General features: G+C 53.2%; 1 protein-coding gene across 3 annotated transcripts in view; it reads right to left on the reverse strand.

The window, feature by feature from the left end:
• Nucleotides 1-15,723, reverse strand: part of AP2A1 (adaptor related protein complex 2 subunit alpha 1) — a 28,498-nt gene extending 12,775 nt beyond the window's left edge. The window contains exons 1-4 of one of the 3 annotated variants that reach the window (XM_057492800.1): nucleotides 15,499-15,720; nucleotides 5,585-5,653; nucleotides 5,320-5,462; nucleotides 5,015-5,208 (exon numbers count right to left, since the gene is read on the reverse strand). In XM_057492800.1, coding sequence (XP_057348783.1) covers nucleotides 5,015-5,208; nucleotides 5,320-5,462; nucleotides 5,585-5,653; nucleotides 15,499-15,565 — 473 coding nt within the window. In that variant the 5' untranslated portion in view covers nucleotides 15,566-15,720. Of the gene's footprint in view, nucleotides 1-5,014; nucleotides 5,209-5,319; nucleotides 5,463-5,584; nucleotides 5,654-15,498 lie in introns of all 3 variants that reach the window. The other 2 variants (XM_057492801.1, XM_036885396.2) reach the window with 2 other exon arrangements.
• Between the last annotated feature and the right edge of the window lie 2,456 nt (nucleotides 15,724-18,179).

Consider the following 18,179-nt stretch of genomic DNA (forward strand, 5'->3'; position numbering starts at 1 on the left):
GAGTGGGAGGGAAGTGGGACACAAGGTGACTTGAGGGACGCAGCAAGTGGCAAAACCATTTGCTGCATTGCAGCCTGGGGCTAGACAGGGGGTGATGAGTAAGAACCCAAGTTCAATACTGGACATGTACAAAGTTGACAAGCTAATGAGACACCCAGGAATGATGCTGAGTGGCAGGCAGGGCTGGATTCCGAGTGGCTGGGCTAACACCCAAGTCCCCTTCCCCCTCTGAGCATCTGTACTGCCCTCTGTGACATGGGAGCCTGGTTCCCCTCCGCAGAGGACAGAAAACCTGTGCTGTGCTGAGCAACAGGCCCCCACAGAGGCCCTCATTCTAACCCCCAGCACCTGCCAGTATGTTCCCTCACTTTCAGAAGGGACTTTGCAGATGGGACTAAATCAAGCAGCAGGCGATGATTCTGGATTATCCAGGTGGGCCCTAAATGTAACCACAAGGGTCCTTTTAAGGAGGCGGCAGAGGATCAGTCAGAGGGAGATGTAGGATGTGAGGACAGACACAGAGCTGAGAAGAGAGGAGGAGCCAGGCCGCTGGCTTTGAAGCCGGAGGGAGGGGCCACGAGCCAAGGGATACAGGCGGCGCCCAGGAGCTGCGCGTCCCGGAAACGGATTCCCTCCCAGCGCCTCCAGAAGGAGCCGGCCCTGCCGACCCTTGATTGTAGCTCAGTGAGACCCACTTCGGAGGTCTGACCCCAGATGGTAGGAGAATCCGTGTGGCTTTAAGCCACTAGGTCCATGGTCACTGGGCAGAGCAGCCACAGGAAACCAACGCAGGTGCTCGCCGAGCACAGAAGCCAGTGGCGTCCCACCTCAGAGGCTGACTTCGTGCCCTGACCCGCATCCAGCTCCCAGCACAGTGAGGAGCATGCAGTGTGCTGGTGTTCCAGGTCACACGTGCCTGCCTCAAGTCCTGACTTCAGGGTGCAGCTCTGGGGTAAGCCACTGACCCTCTCTGCTGGGTACTTTCCTCCCCAGGAAAATGAGGACCTGTGTAGGATTTGGGGGATGAAGAACTGAGGCTATGGATTGTAGGCCTGCCCAGCCTCGGGCACAGTGGGGAAGCCAGCAGCTATCGTGACCACCCAGGCTGTGCCTCGAGTTTCCCAGAAAGGACCCAACAGAAGCACGGGCAAAGGGCAGAGAGGGAAGTCCCAGGAGGGGTGACCTGCATGAGTCACAGGTGAGGTGAAAAGATGTTTCACTGGATGGCAGGAGAAGCGTGAACTGCAGGGACAAAGCGTCGGCCTGACAGATCTGCGCGTGCCAGCCAGGGAACCCTTGTGCGGACACGGGACAGGCCCTCGGCACAGGAGCTGGGCCGCTGTGGTCAGGTCGCGGCTGTGAGTGCTGCCGACCAGAGGGGCAAAGCCAAAGACAGGAAGCAGATGTGCGGTGGCCTGGGGCTGGGGACGGGCTGAGGAGTGACTGCTAATGGGTCTGGGGCTTCTTTCTGCAGTGAGGGAAATGTTCTAGAATCACAGTGGTGGTGGCTGCCCAGCACTGTGAATGTAGCACAGACCGCTGAACTATATGCACTTCAAAATGGTTCACACGGTGAGCTTGATGTTTTGTGAATTTTGTGTCAATGTAAAAAATAATCTACCTAAAAAGAAAGTTCCTCTGTGCCCCAGTCACTGCCAAGGTCATGCTTCCAGTGTCAAGAGACCAGCCTAACACTCAGACAAGCCCTGCCTGGCTGTGACTGAGGCAGGGCACAGCCCTGGGCACGCGCCCTCTGTGTGAAGCTGGGACGCCACCTATGTCTGTGTGCTCGCCACACTGGCCTCCTTCTTGGCCCTGGGAGGCACTGAGGTCAACCCAGCTCCCGGCGGCCAGCGACCTCTGTCTCACCCAAGCCAATGGCAACTGCCTGTCCCCGTCCTAAAGAAACCGCCAGCAGCATTCGCCACAACTGACCGCACCCTCGGCGAGGGTTTCTTCTCCTAGTTCGAGCCCCGTCTATTCTGCAATTTCCTCTCTTCTCCCAGGCATACGTCGCCACCCTGGCCCACCCTGGGGCTGAGCCTCTGCAGCGCCTCTTCCCTGCTCACGTCCTCCCTGAGGGCTCATCCGTCCTGCGCTGGCTGTCGGAGATGGTGGCCCCTGGCCACACATGGCTAATGGGCACAGGAGCTGGCGGGGGGGAGGTTCCACACTGAGATGTGACGTGTGCTACATTATATTTTCTGCTTTAAAGATTTGGCCCAAAAAATACTGTAAGATAGCTCATAGATAATTTTTATGTTGATCTAATGTCAAAATCAAAATGTCTTGGATGGACTGGGTTAAATGAAGATATATTAAAATTAGTTTCACCTGTTTGTGTTCACTTTGTCTAACGTGGTGACCAGAGCACGGGAAAGGCCGGGTGTGGCTGGCATCGCATGTCAGTCCCAGTGCAGACCTCGCTGGCATCTCTCTGGCCCCGCCTCCTGCCAAGCGTGCCTGCCACGCCTCTCTCAGATGGCTCAGGGCACCGCACCTTCTACTCCGCCAAGCCCACCTCGGCTCTCCCTCGCCTCCCTGGTTCTCACCCCACCACTCACCTCCACTGCCCGCTCTCTTTCACACTGCATGTTATCTGCCCTGTCCTTCCCCTCCAAAACACACCCCTCTGGAGACTGCCTTCACCACCACAGCCCGTCCCCAGCTGCCATCAGCGCCACCTGGGCACCAACAGGCGTCTCAATGGTCTCTTCACAGCCACCCTTGCCCCCTCCAAGTCTCCACTTTGGTCTATGATTTCTTGGGCTACTTGAATGGGAGGATCATCCTCTTTTATTGGTTCTGGAATATTCTTAGCCATTGTTCAAACGATGCCTCTATCACTCTCTCCCCTTGCTCTTTCTAGAACTCTAAATGGCATTATGTTAGGCTGTCTCTGTCTTCCATGGCTCTTAATCTGTCTTTTAAAATTTCCCATCTCTGTTTCTCTGGGCTGCCTTCTGATTCATATCTTTAGTTTTACTGCCTATGTACTAATTTTGGCTTTGGCTCTGTCTACTCTGCTGCTAAACCAGACCACTTAGTTTGTTGTTGTTTTTTATTTCAGTGATGCCTTCGATTTCTTTTTCAAATCTGCTTGTACTTTACTTCTATTTTTAAACTGTTCTCTTATTTCTTGATACATATTAAGCACAGTTATTTTACATCCCGTAAGAAAATTCCAATTCAACTCTTCTTTTCAGTTTTCTTTCTGCTGGTTGTCTCTCATGGTGCCTTGTGTCCTGTGTTCCGTGATTTCTGACTGTGAGCTACTCATGTAAATTTGAGCTTCATTTGTGGAAATCACTGAGGCCTGTGGGGAAGGCAGTTTCTCTAGAAAAGGCTTGCTTACTTCTCACACACACTGGGCTACTACAGTGCGCATCCCTTTAAACTAAAGCTCGGCTTAAGGATCTGTGCGTGAACCAGGGAGGGGAAAATGAGGCTGAAAACCAGTGTGTGGGCTGCTCTGTGCCAAGGTTCGAAACAGGTAATTTTGCTTATAGTCCCCAAGGGGGCTTATTTCTAGGTCACCCTTACTTTGAGGTGTTGCCTCTCGAGCCTCTCCTTGGACACGCTTTGTATTCTGTCCCTAGAAGCTGCAGTCCCCAAAACCAGTTCAGCCATTCCAACAGATGCCCTCTAGGCAAAACCTGGCTTTGGCACTCTGCTCATCTTCCCCAGGCCTGGCTCCTTATAGCTTGTGGCCTGTGCACTCCTTATTTTCTTGCCAGCTCATGAATACATCGAAGAACATTTCTTTTCCTCTTTTATCCAACTTTGATAGTTGGGTTTCAGCAAGACCATCAGTCAGGAGTCTAGTCTACCTTGTTGCCAGAAATACAATCCTACCTTCTCCTACACCAGGTTGAGTGATCTTTTAAAACAAAGCCAATCATGTCATGTATCTGCTTAAAACACAACAGTAGCCTCCCACTTCAACTAGAATAAAATCCAGACTTATTTATGTCTCTCTCTTGTTCACTGCACTGTGGACACAGAGACTCTTTCTTGGTTCCTTGAACATAAAAAGCTCATGCCTACCTCAGGGCCTTTGCATTCACTGCTCCTTTTGTTTGGAACACTCTTTCTCCAACATTTTCTAGTAACTCTCTTCTTATCATTCTAGTCACCTCCTTGGAGTCTATTTAAGTAGTCTCCCCAACCAAGCCCATTGCCCCGACTACCCTATTTTGTGTTCTACAGAGCATCTGTTATTATCTGAACTCATCTTACTTCCTTTAGTACATGTGAGCACCCCAAGGGTGGGCACAAAAGTCCGTGTCGCCCACTCCTGCCTCCCATGCCCACAACGGGACCTAGCACAATGCAGGTGCTCAAGAAATATTTGCTGAATGACCTCCTGCCTCAGGACAATCTCACAGGCTGACCCCACTGCCCTTAATGCCTTTCCCCTTTCCACAGCCACTAGGTCCTCCTCACCCAGGTCTCAGCTTGATGCCACTTCCTCTGGGAAGCCCTCCCTGATTCCCCAGGTTAGATCAGGCACCCCTACTAAATGCCCATATGGGCTCCTGTGCTCCACAGCATGGTACTGAGAGGAATTAGATGCTTCATCCTGCAATTATTCAATCAGCACTAATTTTCCACTCCGGTCCATGACCATGGGGTGGACAATGACCATGTCCATCCCCAGTCATGGCCACATGCCCAGCCATCAGCATAATGTCTCGCACACAGTAGATGATCAATAACTGTTTGATGCACAAGTGAATGAAGAAAATGAACAGAGAACATCTTCTGCAGTGGGTATTAGGGCTCAGTTACTCAAGACATCCCACTGGCTTTGCTGGGAGGCAGCATCACCCTGTTGAGTCGGCTGAGAAGAGACAGCCATGAGGCTGCCACCATAATCGCCGGGGCTCCGGGCCCAGCATCCTCCCCAGGTCCCAGCAGGGAGACCTGGAGCAGGTGACACGATGTCCTGACCCTCCGACTTGGCTGGGCCTTGTCTACCTCATCCCCCCTGCCCGGGTCCCCAGGGCCTCACCCGGCCACCAGGATGCGAGGGATGTCCGCAGCAAAGGCCTCGCCCATCTCCCGGCTGCCCACGTTGGCGATGCAGTGCAGGGCCAGGCACATGAAGGTGGGGTTGCGGCTGGCCAGGTCGTTCTTGATGGCGTTGTTGATGAGCCGGATCAGCTCCGAGTTCGAGTTCACCAGCACCGAGATGAACAGGTAACCCTGGGTGAGGAGGGTTGTGGGGGCTGGAAGCCCTGTGGCTAATTGGCCTCCAAGTCCCTCCTCCTTGAACCCCAGGAGGCCAGGCCCCCATCCCCTCCTCCCCAGACTCACTATTTGCTTCTCCGTGTACTTGTTAGAGCTCAGCAGGTTCACAGCCTCCATATGCCCAAAGTCGATGTCGTGGCCAAGCAGGAAGATGAAGAGCAATTTACACACGTATTTTTTCTTACTGTAGCCATCCAAGGCTTTGTCCCCTGGGGCCAGGAGGAGGAGGAAAGGGAAGGCAGAATGAGGAAGGACCATACCTGCAAGTCCTCGGTGTTCAGGCCCCAGCCCCTCCTCCCTCGGACCCAGGAGTGCAGGCCCCCCGGCCCACCTTTGAACTTGGAGCGGATGTTGGCCAGTTCCTTGTTGATTCTCTTGATCTCTGCCTCCTTGCTCTTACCTGGGGAGGGGAAGGCAGAACAGGTCATGAGGGTCCCAGAGAGTAAAGCCACCTGCCCTCACCTTCCTGGGCACGGCCCTCCCAGCTGGAAGGGCGGCCTCTCTCCCCCCGGGGCCCCAGGTCCTGGCCCGAGGCCTTGTGGGGGTGAGAACCACAGCTCACTGGGCTCTGTAACCCAGAGGAGAACCCTGGCACGCACTCGGGCAGCCCAACTTCTCTGCCCTCCCTCCTCCCACTGTAGCCCCTGAACTGGACTCTCACCCACAGCTCTGGTCACACCCCACCAGGCCCCAGCACTGGCCTGCCAAAAAACATGTTAATAAGAGAATGCATGAGTGAATGAATGAACGAATGGCCCGGCTGTTCTGCCTCTGCCAGGACTCTACTTCCACCAGCATCTCCTGAAAACCTGCCCCCTGCTCACCAGGTTCCCAATTCCATAAAGGTCCCACTGCCACCCAGTCACCAGGCCGGAGCCTTGGGTGCTGAGCTCGCCTTCCCCACGTATATTTCCCAAGCCTGCAGGTCCTCTCCTTCCCCGCCTGGCCCACAGACCCCCTTCCTCCCTCTCCCCAGCCTGTCTGTCTGCAACATCCCTAAACTTGTGACAAGCTCCACTTACGGGATGCCTGGAGAAGGACTTCCCTGACCGGCAGGCGAGGTCCTGGGCTCTCTCTGTGCTCCTAGATGCCAGCACCTCCATCAGAACACCGGCTGACTGGATGGTGACCGGGTCACCACCCTCACCGCTTGCTACGTCCCTCCTATGCCCTCCAGTTCCACTCAAACCAGACTTTACCATCTCACCCTAGACCAGCTCCACGGTTCCCTCAGCTACTCGAGACTGGGACGTCCTCACGCCCCCCATTCAAGCCATCACCACGTCCTCCTGGCTCAACCTTCAGGACATGTCCCCACACACCTCCACCACCACCGCCTGTCCAGGCCCCACAATGCAGCAGCCGCTTTTCTGGCCTCCCTTCCTCCTGTTGGGAAGATTCCACCCCACAGCTACAAAGCCCTCTGGCCCTGCCCTGGTCCCCTCACCAGTGTCAACCCCCACCACCCTGCTGTGCATCCCAGCCCACCGGCCCCAGCTAATTAGAGACTCTCCCTCCACGTAGCTTCCTAGGTCAGGGGCCTTTGCACGTACTGTGCCCTCTGCCCGGCCCCTCTCTCCAGTTATCTTCTTGTTATTTGGGTGTCAGCTCCTCACCTCCTCCAAGAGGCCTCTCTTGACCAGTTCTTTAAAGTCAGCACCTTATTATTCTGTTTCCACCATTGAAAAAAGTCTGCCTTAGTGTGTTTCATACCACGTAACCATTTTACCTTTACTGTCTAACCTCGGCTCCCACTTCAAATTAATGAGCATCAAGAGGGAGCTTCTAGAGCAGTGCTGGGCACACAGCAGATGCTTAATAAATTTCTGATCATCTGAAGGGTGGAGACCTGCTCTGCCCCATGGCTGTGTCATCCGCATCCCTCAGCACGTAGCCAGGTACCTGGGAGGCTCAAGTGTGCTTTGAATGAAAGAATGAATGGGCAAGTGGGGCATGTGCTTTCCTTCTCTTTAGGAATCCTGCCTCACCTCTCACGCCCAATTTCCAGGGAAGCACCCACAAGCTACACTTCGGCCATCACCTCCTCCACGAAGTTCTCTCTGATTGGGCCCTCCTGACGAGCGCCAAGCAGACCCTACAGCTGTAATGTCCAATACAGCAGCCGTCAGGCAGGTGGCTGCTGAGCACCTGAAATGTGTGGCCATTCCAAACTGAGATGGGCTGGAAGTGGCAGAAACACAAGGGATTTGGAAGACTGAGTGTGGAGAAAAAAAAGAATGGAAAACACTAAAAACTTAAAAATATTGATTGCATGTTAAAATGACAATATTTTGGGTGTTTTAGGTTATATAAATATATTAAAATTAATTTTGCCTGTTTTTTCCCTAGTCTTAAAAAAAATGTAGCTAGTGGAGAAGTGAAAATCATACATGCACCTCATACTCTGCCTACTGCCCAGCGCTGTCCTAGGGCCTCTTCTGGGCTCCCACACTGCCTGTGTCACCTCCCTTGGAGCAGTTTTGTATCTAAGCCTGCCTCTGTCCCCCAGACCACACCTGGAGCCCCTTGAGGGCAGAGCCAGCGTCTGCCACTTTCTAGGTAGCTACTCTGTGTTCCCAGGGCTTCCTAAGTGGCCAAGTTCAGAAAAAGCATGAGCACGTGAAAACAGGGCCTGAAGAGGTACAGAGTGACCCACCCTACCCTTGGGAAAGGGGTGGAGGGCTGGGGATGAGGGTGGGAGGTCTCTGGCTCCCAGGTGACTAAGGGCCAGTACTCAGTGATGAGCCTGAACTGGCCTCAGAGACCATCTGATCCTTCATTTATTAATTACAGGTGCAGAGCCCTGTGGGTTAGGCCCGAGTGAGGTGACACTGGGCAACCAGCATCCACGTGCATCCGGCACTTCTGATCCGCCCCCAGGGACTCCCGGCCTGAGGGGATCCAGGCAGCGGCCCCCATCTCCACACCTGAGCAAAATGTGCAGGGATGGAGGTCGCCCGGGCACCGCCTGGGGCTTGGTGGCGGCGGCTGGGAGGAGGGGACATTTGAGGAGAGCTGTGAAAGAGGAGGAGGGTTCAGGAGCAGTTCACCAGTGAGGGCGGCCAGAACTAGGCTATGCCAAGAAGGGCTTGTGTGAGGGTGAGCTGGGGGTCAGGACAGGGCCTCCGTCTGGGGAAGGGCAGGGGCGGTGACCCCTGAGGGCGCACAGCAGCCTCTCAGAATTGGCTTACCTGGTCTGTTCCGCTCCTACCCTGAGGATGGCCACTACTGCTTCAAATGTTTGCCTTGACACTATTCTGTAGGGCTCAGAAAAAAACCAAACATCTTTTATAAATGGACTGTATATAACATTTGAACAGCAATTAAATTTCCGAGGCTGAAGCCCTTTCTGGCCTTTGTTTAAACCTCTATTGAAAGCTTCAAAAAGCAGGCAAAACCAGCCTAGATGTGGCCATCCTTGGGGAGGAATGGGGACTAGGAGGGCTCGTGACGGGGGTGCAGGGAGCCAGTCTGGGGGCCTGATTATGCAGCTGTGTGCAGTCAGGAGAGTTGTAACACACAGCACACTTACCATCTGCGGACTTTTTTATAGATATGCCATCTCCACATATGTATATATAAATTAATTCACTTATACGCTCAACTATATTAAATCTATTTTTATAGGGAAGTAATCAGTTGGGCAGACAACAGTATCAAACAGATGTGGACTTAAAAATATATATATAAAGAATTTGTGTGTGCCTCCAGTGTCTTCTTCAGGCAATCTTTAATCATCAACATCTATTTGATACTGTCTTCCGCATAACTGATATACTTTGCTATAAAAAAGAATTCACAGAAAGAACAAAGCATCAGGTCTCCAAAAAATCCAAAAGAGAAGGGGCTTTGGCCCTGGAGGAAGGACAGTCCAGCAGACACAGCCTCTGCAAGATCTAGAGGCACGTAGCAGCCTGGGTGCCCCTAAGGGGGCCACATGGGAGGAAGGGGCCAAAGGTGCTGTGAGAAGAGGCCAAGGGAAGAGCGACTTTCCAGCACTCAGGGCGAGCCAGTGATGGAGGATGAGCTTGCTGTCACAGGAGGCATGTAAGCATGCCAGGCACTTCGGAGGGATTCCTTTACCCTTAAACAGGGCCTGGGCCAGGCTAAGAGAGTAGTCATACCTGCCCTGCTCTTGGGGAGCTACTGGGATGGAGGGGGTCCGAGAAGGACAATGGTATGTGGCAGAGCTGTCACAGTGGGGTCCAGGGCGCTGGAATCACACCAGGGGAGGAAGGCTTCCTGGTGCGCAGCCCCTGAGATTTGAGGATCAAAAGATGATGCTGAAATGGACCAAGCGGAAATAAGGGGATGTGTGTTCTGGGCAGGAACACCAGCATGTGCAAAGGCCTGGAGGCAAGCACTGCAGGCTACCACTGGGGCCCAGCCATGGGCCTCTCCTGATTTCTGAGGGTGCTGGGGAGCCATGGACAGCTTTTCTGCCTGTAACTGTTCCTGCGAGGGGCATGTGGGTGGAAAAGAGGCCACCTTCTTGCTAGGCTGAGCTGAGCACACCAAGGATCTGCCCTACCTTGGGGCTTCTGCTAGTCAGAGATAAGGCCTTCCCTAAGCACGGAAGGCCCTGTATCCGGTAGGTCTGTCCCTGCCACCAAAGGCATCCTAACAAAACCTACAATACGCTTGCACGGAGGTAACTCAGGCACCGCTCACACCTCACTACAAGATTCTTCTTCTTGCCTCCTGGACGACTACTGTTTACAACAGGAGGGAACAAACATTCCCATCCACCAGGACATGACGGGACACGTCTCCCAAAACGTCCCAGCTGCCCAAGGCCTCCAGGAGGGTGCTGGGAGATGATGCTCATTGACTCTGAGCCACCACAAACATGATGTGGGTGTTAATGGCCGACACAGGAGCCTCCCGGAGCTTGAAATACGGCTGGTGCGACTGAGGCACTGAATTCCTAACTTTATTTCATTTTAGTAAATTTAAAATTAAAACCCGATCCTCGATTCAGTGACTGAAAAAGTATGTTTGGAACCACCTGAGGACTTTGTGAATCTACTTTTTCAACCCTAAGTTTTATGAGCTCTTACTACAGAGCAAGTATTTCCAGTGAAAACGTAGCCTCTGAATTGAGAGAGCAACCCGCATTGTCTCACTAATCATTTCTAAAATACTGATAACACATTCACATATAATTTTGGACAAACTGGGGTAAATAAAATATATTCAAATCAATTTCACTGGTTTGTTTTACTTTTTTAACACGGCTGCTGGAAAATTTACAACTTCCATACGTGGCTCGCGTGGCAGTGCTGGGTTAGACGGCGCTCGCGTTATCAGTCATCACCATCCCGAGAGAAAACGCTCTCCTTGAACAACCCAGCCACAGCCTGTTGTGCCCTAGCTCCATGCCTGCAGCTGCAGAGACCCTCCCTGAGCTGCCACCTTACACTCTAAGGGCACACATCCTGCTCTGCAAACCCCGCCTCCAGTGGAACGGCAGCTTGAGGGCTGGAAGGTGTGACCGCTTCATTCCCGGCATCCCTGACCCAGGACGTCCTTGCTCGGAGGAAATGTCAATGCAGACCCTGACCAAACGTACTAGAGGACACACTGTTAGGATGGGGGGGAGCTGCGGCTCAGGCCTGGTCTGTCATCAGCTTCTAGCTGCCACTCACAACCTAAAGGCAGTTCCTTGAAGTGCAGGCCCTGGGGCAGGGTGGAGGGCCCCCGATGGCACAGTAAGAAGTGGGAGAATCCCCAAATTGGGACTCATCCTTTCTGCTCTCTCCAGCAGCTGGAGGGGTCCTGTGAAAGCCTGAGTCAAATCCTGTCCCCTCTCTGCTCCAAATCCCTCCATGGTGCCCATCTGGCTCAGAGTGAAAACAAAGTCCTCCCTGAGGCCCTCCAGGCCCTGCTCGATCCACTAGTCCCTCTCTGACTGCAACTCCTCCTGCTCATGTTTCTCCTACATGGCAAGCACAGTCCTGCCTCAGGGCCTTTGCACAAGCTGTTCCCTCTGCCAAGGATGTCCTCCTCCACATTTGTGCAGGTTCACCCACTAAATTTGACTCTGCCCCAATGTCACCTTTTCAGAGAGAGACTCTCTGACCAGCCTATGTAGAAGCAGCATCCCCGACCTTGCCCCACATTCCTGCCCCCTCCCAACAGCCACACCACCTACCTGAACATCTGAATACTGTACATTCACTTGTATGTTGGTGCACCTCCCTTTGGAACAGGGAGGGGACCTCCGTTCACTGTTTAGTCCCTTGAACACCCTGAACAGTGTCTGGCACTTTATTGGTGCTCAGTAAAGACTGGTTTGTGTGTTCATTCATTTATTCATTCAGTCAGCAAACATCTGAGTACTCCCATGGTCCAGGCCCTGCAGGGGGCAGAACTGGGGACCCAGGGACAGACCAGAGCAGGGCCTGTGCTCCAGGGCTGGGGAAAATGTCACCAATGTAATGGGTCACAACCTGGAGTGGGATGTGCCCTAATGGAGGAGCTCAGGGCACCGTGGTAGCATAGCAGCCCCCTGCCCATTGGCCCACTTGCAAACTCTTCTCAGGGCAGAGCTGGGCGCTGGGGGGAGGCAGCCCCAGGAAGAGCCCAGTCAGTTAAGTGACTTGGAGGTTGATTCCCACTCTAGACAGGGCAGGACCACACCCTCAGGCTGGGCCCAGCCCGAACCTCTCCCTTTCTTATCTGTAGAATTTGCCTGTCCTTGTCCTTCCCCAAGCCTGTCTTTCACCTCCGGCTAGATCTTTCCCCTTGATCCTCCAGCAGGAGGCTCCACACTCCTCCCCTTCCTTGATGGCTCATCTCTGAGCTTGGCCTCCTCCATATCCCTCATCCCTTCTTTTCCCTCATCTATGCTTGAAAACCTCCAGTGCCCTTGGGGTGAACATCAACCTGGCTCCTGTCTACCTCCCCAGGGTCAGATTCCACCCTTCTCTGCACCAGCTACACAGGCCTGAGCTCAGAATCTCAGCTGGGCCTCAGGACCTTTTTGCACTTGCCACCCCTCTGCCCTCATAGTTCTTCTCCAACCCCCTTGGCCTGGTTAACTGCTCCATGTTGTCTGAACATCGCAACCAGACAGAACCCCCATTCTCTCAACATTGGGGCTCTCTCCCTCGCTGGACTTGGGACAGCTACAGTTTTTTCCACTTAAAAAAAAAATAATCGAAATACAAATCACATACTATAATGTCCCCCATTTAAAGTGTCCAATTCAGTGTCTTTACTGTATCCACAAATCTACTACTAATTCCAGAACACTGTCATCATTCCAGAAGGAAACCCTGTGCTTATCAGCAGTCACTACATTCCAAACCTCTTAGTCCTAGGCAACCACTAATCTTTTCCATCGCTATGGATTTGCCCTTCTAGACATTTCATATACATGGACTCCTACACTGTATGGCCTTTTATATCTGGCTTCTTTCACTTAGCATGATGTTTTCAAGGTCCATCCATGTTGTAGCACAGATCAGGGCACCAATATTTTTATGGCTGGATAATATTCCACTGTGCAGGTATATCACATTTTATTCACCCATTCTTCCATTGATGGGCACGTGGGTTGTTAGTTTCTACTTTTGGGGGCTGTCAAGAATAACTCTGCTATGATCATCTGTATACAAGGGTTTGTGAGGACAGATGCTAATTTTATGTCCCTGCTCGCTCACAGGACTGGGAGCTTCGTGGGGGCACAGATGAGTCTGTCCTATTCATCACTGTGTCCCCAGCACCCACGATAAGGCTCGAAACATACCAGCCATGCCACATGCATATATGAGAAAAGACAGGACAAGAGGGATGCCTGGTCCTCAGGCCCCTGTGCATGTGGCTAAACCACCTTCCCTGACCCCAAGTCAGAGTCTCTCGTGTGGTCCTGCAGTGACACCAATCTGCTTGTCTTTCCTTCCCCACCCCCACTAGCCCATCCCTTTGTAAATCCCCCAAATCAACCACTTCTCTCCATTACCTTCTCACCCCAGGCAAGCCGACACCATCCGTAGCAGCCCCTTACTGTTTCTCTGCTTCCCATCCTGCCTCTTGAGTCTGTTCTCTACACAGCCGCCAGAGGAATTATTTTAAAACTTCAATCAGCTCCTGGCCCTCTTGCACTCAAAACCTCCCCGTGGCTCTCACTGCACTCAGAGAAAGGCCGGGGTGCCCACAAAGCCCTACCCAATCCCCACCCGCCCGCCCACCCTCTGCGGGTCCCTGGCTCTTATCTAAGCACACGTGCTGCACCCTCCGCAGCGCCCTGCCCTGCCCGGACCCCTTTCCCCGAGAGGCTGCAGGGCTCACTCCCTCACTTTGCTTAGAAGTCTACTCAAGTCTCACCGTGGTGCAGCCTTCACTGAGCAGCCTCTCAGTCTGGGTCCCTCTCCCTGCCTTTCCTTCCTAGGGTGCCTTCCCAGCACCAGCCATCACCAGTCATGGGTTGACACCAGGTCCTTACCGAGGTTCTCTGTGCTTACTTTCTAGCTCCCTTGTGGCATGGCTGCTCCCAAAGGCAGGGATGCTTACTCACTGTTTTAGTCCCACTCCCTGGAACGGTGTGTTGCACACCATAGGAATCAAAAACTATTTGTCAAATGAATGAATTGAACCTTCGGAGGCAAGATGCTGTTTTATCAGTGGGGTTTGCAGACTAGAAAACCGAGCCTCCGAGAGGTTACAGGACTTGCTGAGGGTCACGCTGCTGGGAGGTCTCAGCAGCAATGCACCTGAACTCCTAAGGGCTGGTCCCCACAGCTGCACCTCTTTTCATAATAACCATTACCTCTCTGCTCCATCACATACGCAGCAGTTCCCACTCCTCCTGTTCACTGAGCACTTACTATGTGCTAGATCCTTCCATAACTACTGAAATCGAAAATAACCGTTGGGCACCTAACAGACGCTGCTTCTCAGATCCAGTCGAATAACAAGGACAATAGCCGAGAACCATCTAGCATCTGGAATGTGTGAAAGGCTTCACTCACATACAATATCACAACAACCTCATCAGGAAGGTGTGATCAGCAGTCCCTCCTGACAGATGAGGAAATTGAGAGGTAAAGTCCCTTATCTAAGGTCACAGAGCAAGGGAGTGACAGCGTTCAAACTCAAACCCAGGTCTCGCTGACCCCAAAGCCTATGCGGATACAGCTGAAGCTCTTGGCAGCTCCAGACACAACACCCACTCCCAGGAGTTGGGAGCTGACTTGGCACCAGGCCACCCATCGTCGTGACAGTCCTTCCTGCTTGTGATCACTGTCCCTATACTAATGTGGTCAGATGACAGAGGGCTCCAAATTCAGGAGTCCTGCTCCCTGACCTCTGACCTCTCTCTGGAACCAGGCTTTCCCCACCCCCTGAACTTTCCAGATCTCTTCCCCACAAATTCCTAAGGCCCCTGGCCCCTTCTTTGAGCTCTAGGTTCTCCGCCTTCTGGCACAGCCCCCAAACTCCCCTTTATAATGTCAACTCCGCTCCAGGCCGCCAGCTCCCTGTGTCAGATTCTCCTAAGACCCTCCACGTGCAGTGCCTCCACTCTTTGCTCTTTGAGTCCCTCCTTTCCCTTCAGTAAACCCTCCAGGTCCTTCTCCACTGCCCTCCATGTCTTCTAAACCATCCTCCATACTGGAGACCCTCTACTCTTCACTAGGATTGGGCTATAGTCGTCCATCATCTTCCCATCTCTCCTCTCCAAACCCCTGGGACTTTCTACCACTCCCAGGCCCTCTCTGTGCACTAGCCAGGCGCATCAATGACCTATCTAGCCCCTTCCCCTCTATGACACCCCCCTCACCCAGGCCCTTAAACCCGGCCCCATTAGGCTTCCTCTGTTCGCGTCCTCCCGGTCCCCTCTGGCCTCCTCCCACTCTACTGCTCCATAGGGCACCCGCACCCATGTATCTCCTTCCCTTTCTCTCTACATTAGGGATTCCTCTAACCCCATCGCTGATACGATCCCCCCAGGCTTTCTACCATTCCCAAGGGGCACTTCTGTGCCCCGTCCCCGGGACCTCACTAGCCTCCTCTCCTTTAAGACCCTCCCGGACGCCTCTAGCCACTCCGTGTCGTCACCTCAAGAGGCACTCTATGACACCCTAAGCCCCTCCATTCCCCCACCCCAAAGTTACCCTCGGGGCCTCTCTATCCTCTCCCTCTATGACCGCAGTGGCTTTCAATCCCCCGGGGCCTTCCGTAATCCCCGAGCCCCTCAATTCCACACTCCCACACTCCCGGAGCCCCCAACAGCGCTCTCACAGTTCCGGATGTCGGAGATGAACACCGCGAGCCCCCGCATCCCATCGCCCTTGGACACGGCCGGCATGATGGCGGTGGTGTCGGTTCCAGGCCTGGCCGGGCAGGGCACAGCGCAGCGGGGGCTGGCAGGCGCGGACCGGGAGAAAAGGACCCCAAGCAGCGCCGAGGAGCCGAGCCGGCCGGGGTAGGGCGGGCTGCGGGCGGGCTGGCTGGCAGGCCGCGGCTCCACCCCCGGACCCTCCCTCCCCTCCGCGGTCCTGCGCTCTCAGCCGCCCATTGGCTTGGACTACTGCCGCTCAGACTCGGGAACACCCACCCTCCCCTCTGTCATTGGTCAATGGCCAAAGGCGTGCCGCTACGATTGGTCCAGCGCCCCGCTATTTCCGTTCATGAAAAGGAGAGAGGGGGCGTTGCCCGACAGATGGGCGGAGTTCAGCTGCGTACAGTGAGACCTCCCGCTCCGCGCGGTCGGGTCCAATACTGATTGGATCCGGGGGAGGGGAGGGATTGACATGAAGGAAGGCGGGGGAGCGGGCTTGAGGAGACGGGACTTGGGTTGACTGAGGCCAATCGAAGAGTAGATCGCCCCCGCAGGCCTCGCCGATCCCGCCTCCGATTGGGTGTTTGTGGGGGCGGGAGGCGGGCGATGTCACAGCGAAGGAAGGAGAAGGGTGGGGGGGTGTCACTCAGCCCGGCTGGGATAGGTGGAGCGACGCCTGCAATTCCCTGCTGCAGAGAAGGGGTTGGGAGGGGCAGGAGAGCGTGAGATGTTTACTGCGCAAGCGTCTCTGTTCCCCTTTCTCCCTCCACCCCCGGCTCCCTGAATCTTCTTCCAGGAAGACTTCCTTTCCCCCTACCCATCCCTTGTTTAGCGGCCAAGTTGTCGAAATCTAACTTGTCAGGAAACCAAGAATCCCAGAACGGAGGAAACAGTAATTCAAGTCTAATCCCATTAAGCAGATGTTAAAACTGAGGTCCAGGGAGACTGAATGACTTGCTCAAACTCAACACAACTCGGAAGTGGCAGAGCCTGAATTTAAACTATATTTTGGCTTTTAGCCACTTTTCAATATTTGATGCCTTTTTTTTTTTTTTTTTTGTCCAACCATAATACCACTATGCAGATATCGGATCAAAATTTGGTCTCTCCTCTGCCATACTTGGAGCTCCTCCCGAGCAAAAATGGGAACTGGTATTGCACTTGATTGGTTAAAAGGAAATAATGGGTGAATCTGCTTTGTTTGCCCCAACCACCGCCCCCTCTTTGCTTTGCTGGCTTTGGGGAAGGCAAAGCCTCCGGAACTCCCAACCCCCCGGGCTATTGAGAAATTTGGGGCAAAGGGAACTGGAAGAGTCCATTTCCATCACTTTGAGGAACTAAACCCCACCCCACCACCCTTTTCTAATCTCAGATGTCTAGTATTCTTGGAATGAGCCTCGGGGGAGTGTCCTGGGTCCTGGGACGTTCCACTCTGAATCTTTGGGGAGGTGGGGACGGGGGCAAAAGAGCCCAGCTAATAGGTTCACTGCGTCCCTCCTTTTGGATTCCAGGAATGGGGCTTGGGAAAGTCATTCTGGATTCCAGGAGTACAGACATTGCTCAGCTGTTTTAGTGACAAGGAGAACCATTCCTAGTATGGCTGGGGGTGCTGTCTGCCCCTAAAGAATATAGAGTGGCCCCATTAAAAACAACAACAATTAATAGAACCCAGAGTTTTAAAAAGCACTTTTTTATGGAAAGATACATTAGGCATTCCAAGGACTGGAGGAGTCCATTCGGACACAGAGAGGGAAATACTTTCTCCATGAAACTGTTAGGTTTTCAGACCAGGGTGTGAGTAAGTCCACATTAGGAGGTCTAGATAAGGTTTGGGCAAATCCTTTTTGGTATTAAGACAGAGCATTAATAGGGCACCCCAGGCCCCTTGAGTTGCTCATGGGCTGAACCACTAATAGCAGATTCACCCAGGTCCTCCCCTCTCTCTGTCCCCCATCCAAACCAAGGCCAGGATACGTCTGAAGTCAGCCACCTCCCTCTGGTCACTGCCTCACCCTGAGCAGGCCACCATCTCTTGCCTGGAACCTTGTAGTGACCTCCCTTGCTACCCTCCCTGCCTGCATTTTAGCCACCCACAGTTCATTCTCCATATGCACCCAGGGTGCTATTTACAACATCAACCAGCTGTGTCCTTCCCCAGCTTAAACGCTCCAGCCACACTGGCCTCGGCTTAGCCATTGAGACCTTCCAGCGCATTCTTACACCCACCCCAACCCTGCCTTTCCCCACGGCTCATCCTTCTGGTCTCAGTTCAGTGGCCCCACTTCGAAAAGGACTTCTGGATTTAGGGATTTAAAGCAATCCCTCCTTGTCATACTTAACACATGACCTACTATTTAAAAAATGTTACAGATATTTTCAAATATATCCCAAAGTGGAAGGGTATAAGTCACCCCCATATACCAGCTTCAACAATTACCAACGTAAAACTTCTACTGTTGCATCCATACCTCCCTCCATTTCATTTACCCACTGACTGCCACTGGATTCGTTTAAAGCCAGCCGCCCTCATCAGAGCATTTCATCCCTATCACCCACATTCTTCCTCAACATTTTGTTACGAAAATTTCTAAATAGAAAGTCGAAGCAACTGTCCAGTGAACACCTGTGTATGGCCTCACCT

Source organism: Manis pentadactyla, chromosome 15 (genome assembly GCF_030020395.1).
Source record: "Manis pentadactyla isolate mManPen7 chromosome 15, mManPen7.hap1, whole genome shotgun sequence".
NCBI lineage: Eukaryota > Metazoa > Chordata > Mammalia > Pholidota > Manidae > Manis > Manis pentadactyla.